This window comes from Prunus dulcis, unplaced genomic scaffold (genome assembly GCF_902201215.1).
Source record: "Prunus dulcis unplaced genomic scaffold, ALMONDv2, whole genome shotgun sequence".
Classification (NCBI taxonomy): Eukaryota; Viridiplantae; Streptophyta; class Magnoliopsida; order Rosales; family Rosaceae; genus Prunus; species Prunus dulcis.
In genome coordinates, this window is record NW_023010086.1 from 39,966 (window position 1) to 51,464 (window position 11,499).

The window sequence follows — 11,499 nt, forward strand, 5'->3', positions numbered from 1 at the left end:
GATTAAGTTGTTCCAAACGAATATCCGATTTCTTGGTTTTAATATTTGTCAATCTCAAATAAGTCCAATTGATCGAGTCATCCAGTTTGCAAAACAATTCCCTGATCAAATTTTAGACAAGAGTCAACTTCAAAGATTCTTAGGATCTCTTAATTATGTGTCTGATTTCGATTAGAATCTGAGATAACAATGTAAGCCATTATTTGATCGTCTCCAGAGTAATCCTCCTCCCTGGTCATCTACTCATACAGAAATAGTCAAACAAATCAAGGGACCGATGCCTCTGAAATTGGTTACGGAGGTATTCTCAAACAAAAAATCAATTCAAGTCAATCTGAGCACCTTCCCAAATTGTCCCAGTCATACAGAATACTTCCCCCATCAATGAATACACCCAAATCAGAGTCACCTTCCCAGATCGTCCCTTACCCGGGATGTTCTCCTATTCAGATCAGTAACAGATTTGCCACCTTAGGAGCCACAGTAGGCCAAATCCGTCCTAGTTTTCAGTCAGCCTTAGTCTCCAGTCATGATCCATTCCAGGCCAATACTCAGTTTACTCCTCTAGTTGTCTCTTTCCAAAAGTCATCCCCTTACATGGTTAAAAGTGATAGTCATCTCTTTATTGTTGAGTCTAAATATGATAATATTTCTAATCCAATTACAATCGCAAGGTCATATTTCCCCCCTAATTGCCACTTCATTCCTCAAGCCCCCTATAAGAATTTAAAATATTACAGAGATATTTTTCTTGAGACCCAATCAATTGAAATCAAGCCAATTAAAGATCGAAATAATCCAGCTATTATCTTTTATCACTCCCTATACATCCATCGAATTCTTAGTGAAAACGAATGGAGCAAGCACCTTTATGACCTCAAACTTCTTTAGTTAGAAGTCCAATTTAGTTACTATGATTATATTGAAGTCTGGTATTCAATTTTGCTTCATCAAACAGTTGATTTCAGTCACTCTTGGTTCATCAATTTTGATAGTAAATTCAAGAGTCCTTTTCCCTTCTGGTTCCTCCACTGGTGGGAAAAACATGGTCCAGTTATTGAGCTTCTTCCCCCTTATATGCAAGAACTAGTCAGTTATTTCACCAATAAGCATAAGTTCAATGAGTCAGAGTTGTTCTTCCCTAATTTACTCCATTTCATTGCTAGGTACAAAGTCCTATGGATTCTTAAATGGTCATACCAAGTCAATTGGGATTCTAGATATCTCTCCCGTCAATTTTCAATCAAATGGTGGGACAAGTTTAAAATAGAAAGAATTGCTAATTATCTCTATTCAGATTACCCCCTTGTGAAGCCTCTCCAGTCAGAGAAAAAGGTGTCCCTTGCAGTGTCCCATTCTTCTCTCCTAGTCGAGGGAAAATGAGAGTCAGAATTACAAGAAATTGCTAGACAGTGGATGGCTCAAGCCTCCCAAATGAATGATGATGAAGATAATGATGCTAATAGTGATGCTACCCCTAAATCTCAGTCTTCTACTATCCAGTCTCGGATCCCTCCAAGTCAAAAGAAGCGGTGGAGTGATTATCCTCCTAATAGTCAAGCCCCTATGATTTCAGTCCATTTGATCTCGGCAAAGATTAGCAGTTTTTAAGACAGTCATCATGAGCCCTAACAAAAGCAAAAGTATTTCAGCACTCAGTAAAAGCAGATGCTTTCGCGTGCTTCTACAGTCAAAAGTTTATTTCTGTCAAAAGTTGTATGATTTCCAGAGTAGTTCCCCCGTGGTTGAATAGTCAAGTTATCTAGTCTATTTAAGAAGGCTTCGTCCTTAGTTATCCTCGGAATGTATAATTTACTGTTCTCAGTTTTATAAGTTCTCTCAGGAGTACTACCCTGATGAATTCTTGTACTTTCTGAGGGATCGAAATCTCTTCAGTCAAGATTTCTTGTAAGTTTACATTTCTCAAAGTTATCAAAGTTATTTTCAATAAAATCTATGTTTCAAAGTCATATTTATGTTCAATGTATTTTCATCTATTCATTAATTTCATTCATGCATAAACTCCGCCTATTTTATTACTTGAGTGCCTATACCTATTTTTGCTTATATTCTTTCTCCTTCTGTTTCTAGATCCCTTCCTATTTCTGCTTATATTCTATCTCCTCCTGGATCTCTCTCTCTCTCTCTCTCTCTCTCTCTCTCTCTCTCTCTCTCTCTCTCTCTATATATATATATATATATATACACATACATGTATATATACCTACATATATGTATACATACACAGGAGTTTGGGATGCAAAAAGACAAATTCCCAGAGAGTTTTTTTTTTCTTTCTCAAAACACTCATTCATTTTCATTTCAAATCCCATGGTACCATGATGGTACATCTTACAAAAGTTTCCCAGAGCAAAAGGCGGAATATAGAAGGAGACCATATTTAAAAAGGAAATGAGATAACACAAAAGGTAAGATACGATGTCTACTTAGTAGTAGTAAGGCTTGAGCCACTTTCCATTGATGGGATCCATTAGCATGCCTTCCTTGACGGGGATCAAGCGATAATAGCTACTGCTATGTACTTCCTTGACTGCAAACATGCCTTCCCATTGTGGAGCAAACTTGGAAGGTCCCGACACTAGTCTTCTCACATGCTCCACAACTTTTAGCACAGGATCTCCTCGTTTGAAGGTTTGAGGCTTGACGGTCCTGTTATATGCTTGGGAACAGTGTGGTAAAGTGCCATTTTTCTTTCGGCTTCTACTCTTTTTTCTGTCTAATAAGCGCCAGTCCGAGCATGACTTCACATCCCATTCAAGATCATTGACAGCCGATACTCTGGCCGTGGGAATGGTGATTTCCACAGGTGAGATGGCATCAAACCCATACACAAGCGAATAACGCGAATAACATGTAGCACTTCTTGGAGAGGTGCGGTAAGCCCACAAGGCATCTAGTAGATGAACACTCCAACCACCTTCGTACTCATATACCATTTTGCTCAAAATCCTCAGTATGATTTTGTTTGTAGCCTCCGCTTGACTGTTTCCCTGTGGGTAAAAGGGTGTGGAGCGGCGATGCTTGATACCGTAGCCACTAAGTGTCGAGCTCACTTGCTTGTTAACAAAAGGCGTGCCATTATCAGTGACCTTTTTGTATGGGATTCCAAACTTGCACACAATGTATTCTCGAATAAAATTTGAGATAGCAGCTCCCATCGCCTTTCGAAGAGGAATTGCCTTAACCCACTTTGTGAAATATTTTGTGGCAGTGAGAATCCATATGTAATCATCATAAGGGGGATGGATTGTCCCAATTAAGTCAAGCCCCCAAGTATGAAAAGGCCAAGGAGTGCGCATGTCTTGCAACAACGTAGAAGATCTATGACTTATCTTAGCATGAATTTGGCACGTGTGGCATCTTTTGACAAAGTCATGTGCATCTTTCTTCATGGTAGGCTAGTAATACCCAAAACTTCGTAGCTGCTGGTGAAGCCTCTTTATTCCCTTGTGCTCTCCACACTCTCCAGCGTGTATTTCTTGCATGACTTGATGTGCCTCTGATTCTCCCAAGCATTTTAGTGGCTCACCATTGAACCCTTTTCGGTAAAGAGTCGATCCAAGGATGATTGCATAATCTTTTAGGTCTTTAATGTTACTTCCTTCGCCTAGCTTTTCTTTGACTGGCTTTCTCCAATCATCATTTTCTTCCAGCAGCTCCCCCTGGAACATCGCTTTGATTATAGGCATACCCTTCTTTATTACTGTGATATTAGGCTGCTCTTGGACAAAAGAAAGCTTTGACCCCAATGTAGCCAAAGCATCAGCATACCTATTGGTGACCCCTGGAATGTGCTCCATCACTATTTTCTTGAAAGAATTAATGAGTCTTTCAGCAGCTGTACGATAGGGGGCCAAGGTTGCCTCTTTCACAGCAAAGCTTCCTTGTAATTGACTTAGCACCATGTTCGAATCGCCGATGATCTTCATCCTTTCTACACCCATTTCTTTTGCTGTAGACAACCCCATGACAAAAGCTTCATACTCCACCACATTATTGGAAAATCTAGTTTGAATGAAAGGGCTGTAGCTTGCCCCTCGAGGTTAATAAGTGCTACGCTTGCTCCTCCGCCATTGGTTGCAGAAGAACCGTCAAAGTAGAGGGTCCATGGTTCCTCCTTCGTAGCAATGGCAACAACTTTCGGCAACTCTCCTAACACTTCTTTGGATAGGGTAGACCCTTCTGCTTCAAGGAATTGAGCTAACATGTCAATCACGACTTGCCCCTTGATAGCTTTCGGGGTTATACACGCGATCTCAAACTCAGATAGTTGTAGCAACCAACGTGCAAGGCGTCCTGACAACACTGGTCTTGTGAGTAAACACCTTACAGGATCAGACTTCACTATGAGCTATAGCTTGTGAGCAAGAAAATAATGTCGCAATTGTTGTGCAGCATAGACAAGGGCGAGGCATAAGAGTTCTGTCTTTGGGTACCCTGTCTCAACTCCTCTTAATTGTCTACTCACGTAATAAATGGGGCTCTCCTCCCCATCATGACTGTCTTGGGCAAGCAAAGCCCCAACCGCAGCATTCGTTGCAGCCAAATAAAGCTTGAGTGGAAGTCCCCGGATGGGTGCCTTCATTGTGGGCAGCTTGGCAATCAATTATTGCACTTGCTGCTAAGCTTCTTGGCATTCCTTGCTCCATACATATGGTTTGCCCTTCTTGAGTAAAGGAGTGAAGACGTTCATCATGGCAGCGAGGCCTAGGATAAAACGTTGAATGTATGACAGTCTTCCCATGAAACTCTTCAATTCCTTTGGGTTCCTAGGTGGTGCAAGAGAGTTTATGGCCCTAGTTTTCTCAGGGTCCACATCTATGCCGCGTTGGTGCACCTGAAACCCGAGAAACTTGCCGGATGAGACTCCGAATGCACACTTCTTTGGGTTCATCTTCAACCCATACAACCGACACCTTTCGAGCACCTTCCTCAGAACATCCTGATGGCTTCCTCTGTTTTTTGACTTCAACACAAGGTCGTCGACATAGTCTTCCACCTCTTTTCCCATCATATCATGGAACATTGCTGTCATAGCCTTTTGGTAGGTAGAATCAGCATTCTTGAGACCGAATGGCATGACTGTGTAATAGAAATTCCTGTATGGTGTTCGAAAGGCTATCTTTTCGGATCCTTTGGTGACATCTTTATTTGGTTATAGCCACTAAATCCATCCATAAATGACAGCAACCCTTGCCCTGAGGTCGAATCGATTAAGATATCCATATTGGGCAGTGGGAATTCATCCTTTGGGCAAGCTCGGTTAAGATCTTGATAGTCTGTGCATATCCTAATCACCCCGATCTTCTTCTTCACAGGAACAATATTTGCTAGCCATGTTGGGTGCTTGATTGGTTTGATGAACCTAGCAGCTAATAGCTTCTCAATTTCTACTTTGATTTGGTTTTCGATTTTAGAATGAAAATTCCTTCTTGGCTGCACAATAGGTTTTGTGCCAAGGTCGATATTCAAAGTGTGACTTACTAAGTTTGGATTTAGGCCGGGCATTTCTTCGTAGCTCCAAGCGAACACATCTCGGAATTCCTTTAATAGAGATGCCAAAGCTTTTTTCTCTTCGCTTGTCATGTGAATGCTGATGGAGATGGGCCTTTGGATAAAGGGGTCATCACTCAAATTGATTGCTTCCAGCTGCTTCACTACTGCTGTTAAGCCATCTTGCATATGCATGGGTGCCATCATAGGCTCTTGGAAAGCGCAAGGCATGGGTGTTTTGTCCTTGGGACTTTTATGGCTATCCATTTGCGCCACTTCTTCTCCATACTTGGGGCTTTCTTGTAGAACATGGTCGAGCCCCCAAACCTGTCATAAGCGGTATACTGTACGTCCATCCGGCAACATTACTTTCGATCATTGAGGTTGATCGTATGCATGGTTGTTGACCTCCGAGTGCCTATTTCTTTCTCGATCCACAATGGTTATGAGTTCCTCATTGCTCAGATCATGGATTTCAGTCTATGAAGGTAGGTAGGTCCCAAAATCTTTGGATGGGTTGTTTCTAGTACCCGTGCATTCAGTGTAGAATTCTGCCTCGGAGTTGTGGGCTTCGTTTTTGTTAAACAGTGCTTGATTTCTTGGTATGCAAAGTGGCCTTAGTCCAATCCTTCCCTTCACGCATTTATGGTAAGTAGAGACCACAAGTTTGTGCTTGTTGAGCCATGGCCTTCCTAGTAAAGCGTGGTAAGCCACATCCATGTCTACTACATAGAACTTGGTAAGTGACCGGATTGGCCCTACCTTCAGGTTTACTTGTATGTAACCGATTGTAACCTCACTCTTATTCCCGAAACCACTGATGCTTGTTTGGGATTGCACAATCTTGGATAATGGAATACCGGCTGCTGTAAGTACATACAGAGGCAAAATATTGACAGAAGAGCCCATATCCACCAAAGCTCTCCTTATAAACACATCATTGATTTGTTCCTCCAAATAGGGCGGCCTCCTATGATCCGGATAATGGGACCTCCATGTCTTCGTCCATGAAAACAATAGCATTGTCGTTTTCTAAGAATGACCTTTGTGGTTGAGCAGTGAAGCAATGGGGGTTAGATTCTGCCGAAATGTTCATGAGAGCTACAGCAGCAGCTTCCCTTGCTTGTGGTCCAAAGCCAAGCTGGTCAAAAAGCGACTTGAACTTTCAAACCTAGGTAACGCTTCATTACCGTTGTTTCCGCTTCCGTAAGAGTGGAACATTACAGCAGCTGTTTCCTACTGCCTAGACGAAGCTCCCAAGCATTGCTCTTCCGGCATGTCCAACATGAACACTTCATTGTCTGCACAGCCATCCCATCTGTCAGCGAGTGGCCATGGCGTGTTGTAGCCTGAAAGTTTTAAGTATTTACACCAGTAGGCCTTCTCCATGTTTCCGCAAGGTTCCCAAATAGCCTCTGGTGGCTTTGGGTTGTTCTTCCATGGGTGACACAATTCATCATCATCGAGCAAATGGTCGGAGCATGTGGTAACAATGGCTGTCTCCTTCCCCCTTCGTTTTGGCAAGGGGTCCTCATCAATGGCTTGCTTCCTAGAGGGAAGCTCAAGAACTCCTTCATGTATTTTAGCATGTAAGATCCTTCTTAGAGTCTAGCATGCAGTGGTCGGATGCCCCACGAACTAGTGATAATGGCAGTGCCTAGGATCATTATTCTTTTTTCTGGTGGGAACTTTGTAGGCTCTGAGAGGCTTAATTGCACCATCAGCAATCATCGTACCGAGGATGGTGTGCAATTCTTCATCTTTGCATGGTAATGGCGGATATGTCTACCTATCCTTCCGTTTGCGTGAGTTGTAGTCATTGGATGGCTTGTCATCTATAGCTAGCGTTTGCTACGCTTCCTTCTTCTCACTCCTCCAGAAAATTGACTGATACCAATATTCTCCAAATAAACTCTATAATCTGCCACGATGTTGCTGATGTAGATCTCGACAAGTGCCTCCTCATCCTTTTCTTCATAGCAATCCAGGGCCAGGTCCTGAAACCTGCGTACAAAGTCCAAGGGATCTTCCCCATGTTTTTGGCGAGTGTTGTTGAGTTGAGTGATAGTTACTCTTTCCTCATACTAAAAGTATTTCTTACAGAACCTGCTTGCAAAATCCTCCCAAGAGCTAACAGAGCCTGGTGCCAATGTTGTGTACCATGTATAGGCCCCATCGGTGAGGCTTTTTGAAAACTCTCGGAGTCGGAGATTATAATCACCAGCATGTGGTCCCAAAGCAACAAAGAAACGGTTGACATGCTCCTTCGAGCTCCCTTTCCTTCCATGGAAGAGAACAAAACTTGGTGCCTCGTAACCTTTAGGATATGGCTGCTGAAGTAAGCTCGATGGATATGGTGGCTGAGGAATGTACTTCCAATCTTCTTGGCTTCTGCTAAGCTCCTTTTCCAGCATGGCGACGACATCCTCCTGGGTAACAAAATATGGTCCTTTTTGTTCAGACCCTTTTCCAGCAGCAGCGGACTCCTCTTGTAGGTGTCTGTCATTTTCATTGCTTAGCTTAGAGACATAACTTTTCAGTTCTTTGATGGTGTCCATCATCTCCCTCTGGGTTTCTCCCATAGCATGGATAGCTGCATTGAGATCTGTGAGGGTGAAATTATGAATTTCCTATGTTTTCCAGTTTCGACCTTTGTCCTTTTTTTACCTGTAACTTTCCAACCGTTGATCCAAATTTTATGTTCTTTATATGGTTGAATTCAGCATGAAAAACTAAAGAATCCAATGCGGAACAAATGTCAAAATCACTTACATAAATGTAGAGAATTCAGTAAAAACAACACTCAAATGTTCAAACAACAAACACAAGTGGCTCCCAGTGCATCTTAAGTATATATTGAATGATATAGTGACCAAGTTATTTGATTTCATACTTGGATGAATTAGACAATTGGATTTTTATATTTTACAAGGATAATTTGGTGTATTTGTTCAAGAACTTATGTTATGTGAAAGTATTATAAATTGTATTTTTATTAGTATGTTTTTATTACGGTACTACCGGCATACCGAACCAATCCAAATCGAATATTAGGTTAATCGATCTGAAGTCTACCGAAGCCTTTGGTTTGGTTAACAGAAGAGAAAATGGTCTATCAAAATTTTTATTTTGGTTAACGGAAGAGCCTTCTTCCATTCACTCCTTTTTGGTGAAATTTCTTTAACCAGAGCGCATGGGTCATAGACTCTTTGGGGTTCCAACGTTTTTTGTGTGGCTGGACCTCCCCTATGAGGGTGAGGTGCCACCTGCTTTCTTCCTTGGTTTTCAAATTAGAGCTCAAAGAGGAAAAGAGAATGGATAGAGTCTTTTGTCCAATGGGTACTCCTCCTACACATATGGAATTCCTTTGGTTCCTGCAATGGGTTCTCGTTGATTGTTATGGAGCTTTGACAAGGGTGGAATACGATGCTAGATTTTTACAAGGCACTAGTGACAGGACCCGCCCCAGAATTTCCCGAAAACCGGAGCGAATCCCGTCTTTTTACCAACATCTCCCTGATGCCGGGCCCGCTTACTAAAGACCGAGACTTTCTATCAAAATTTTGGCAGAGTCTCCCTATAAATTGAACATTTTCCAAAATTCAACCTGCTCAAAATTCAAAGTTTAAAATACCCAACCGGCAACATGCTTTCAAGCGAATATACAATTTACAACAAAGCCCTCCGGCCTCATAAATCAAACCCTAGCCCGGGCGATAACAGAGCATATCTAAAGAATTCAATTACAACAAAAACAAAGTTCAAGGGAAAATAAATGAAGGAGTCCTACGAAGGCTCAAGGCTCATAAGCACACGATCCGGCTTGGCTGCGGAGCTCAGTCAACTACTGGCTGGGGGGCACAAAATAGAAAAATGTGAGTGGACAAAATAAAGTTCAATTCAGTGTAAACCAACATAATATAACCCCACCGTTTAATAAATCATGCAAGAAATCCCAATGCATCCCAAAACCAATCATAATCAAGTATATTCATATAAAGTTAAAACACCGAATGCCAAGTTTGAAATCTATAAAGAACACTTTACAAACCCACCATTCAAATATTATAAGTCCCAAACAAAACTCTCGAAAGCGTACCCATTGGCACGACAGGCAAAGAAGTATCCTCACCGAAAAACAAGAACGAATGAATAGGTATATTTATGTAAATATATAATATAGGAGATGTTGTAAATAATTAGGTGTGGAGCCCACATGTTGGAAGGGGGCCCACATGTTGGAAAACTTTGCCTATTAATTGTTAGAAAGAAACACAGAAACGGTAGAACGAAGAAAATCAGTTTTCTCTACTTTTCTCTATCTCAGTTTCCTCTCAAATTTCTCTTTGTTTTATAACACGTTATCAGCACGAATTCGCTCTCAAATATACAAGCTGAATTCTCTGAAACCCAGACTCAGTTCCCTGCTTCTTCCTCTGTTTCTTTCACAAAGAGAAACCAAACATAACAGAGCAAGAAACAGAGAAACTAAGGCACACCCAAAACCACCACTTCTGAGTCTGACGTTGTAAGAAAGTTTGTCTGTTTGATGAAACTTTCATTTGATGTCCTTTTGCTTTCCCATCTACTCGGGCAGAGGTTATTAGCGATGAATGGGAATTCATAAACATGACTGAACAAGAAGAAGATTCATGGCTTGACTTGGATGATAAATCATCAAACAGCAAGGCGTCACAAATCAGGAGGAGGACAAAAAGCCCACCAACCAGTCCGCCCCACAGGGATCGGTTCCTGTTCCGGGGGCCAAGCCCATGGATTTGTGCAGCTTGCTGGAGGAAACTGCTCACTACATAACATGCTCATAACATGCATGTTGGCAGCAAAACTTCATGTGGGTATGGGGAAGCCACAGAGGAGGAGCTGATGGATGCCATGGCTATGGTCTCATCAAAAGTCTCCAGCAGCAACCACAAGATGGAGGCACGGTGGTCCAATATTGGGTTCATGGCTAACAGAGGCTGTGAGGCTGAAGAAGACAACCACTTTGGCCTCCTCTGTGATGATAATGATGATGATCAGTGTTCATCCCAAAACAACAACAATAATAGCATGGACTTGCAACTAGAAAGTGGGCCGGAAAAAAAAAAAAAAATTTGGCTGGCATGTCTGTCGGATAAACGAAACGAAAGCCACCCACTTGGTCTCACTGATTGACAGCCGCCCACTAAGTCTCTTAGTTTTGGAATCTTAACGTGCACTTCGGTCGGGGTAAATATGACTTCTACTTTATAAAATAATTTGATATATCAGTATAATAATATCATACTATTTGATTGTGGTGTTGATATGAACCCACAAATAATTGTCTTTACTTTATTCATTCCGCAATTATTTTATTTACTGTATGGTGTAGGTTTCTTACCCATACAAGCACATTTACTTTATCATAAATTTACTTTAAAGGGTGGTGCGGGTTTATCGTCCACGCCTTTACTGTTATTTAAATGTATTGAGCAGAATTAGTGCTCATACAAGCACATTTACTTTATCATAAATTTACTTTAAAGGGTGGTGCGGGTTTATCGTCCACGCCTTTACTGTTATTTAAATGTATGGAGCAGAATTAGTGCCCATACAAGCACATTTACTTTATATGGAGCAGAATTAGTGCCCATACAAGCACGTTTACTTTACCGCACATTTACAGTATGGTGCGGGATTAACGTCCATACAGCAATTTAATTTATGAATTTACTTTACCGCACATTTAAAGTATGGTGCGGGATTAACGTCCATACAAGTAATTTATTTAAACGGTAAATTTATTTTATGGATTAATTGTGTTGTATGATGAGTTTTTACAGAATACAGATCAGGACCAGAAGTTCCTTGATCCTCATCATACATTTACATCAGGACTTGAAGATCCTTGATGATGATATTGATATGAGAGCTGGCAGTCTCTCCGGTACTATATTTGTAAACATGTGATCGGACTTAAGGGTCCTTTATCCCTGACATGTG

The 11,499-nt window shown here is 41.4% G+C and overlaps 1 protein-coding gene across 1 annotated transcript; it reads right to left on the reverse strand.

Moving 5' to 3' along the window:
* Nucleotides 1–2,447: 2,447 nt before the first annotated feature.
* LOC117612836 (uncharacterized protein K02A2.6-like) lies at nt 2,448–3,413 on the reverse strand. Its single transcript, XM_034341480.1, has one exon. The coding sequence runs from the start codon at nt 3,411–3,413 to the stop codon at nt 2,448–2,450; it is 966 nt and encodes a 321-aa protein (XP_034197371.1).
* Between the last annotated feature and the right edge of the window lie 8,086 nt (nt 3,414–11,499).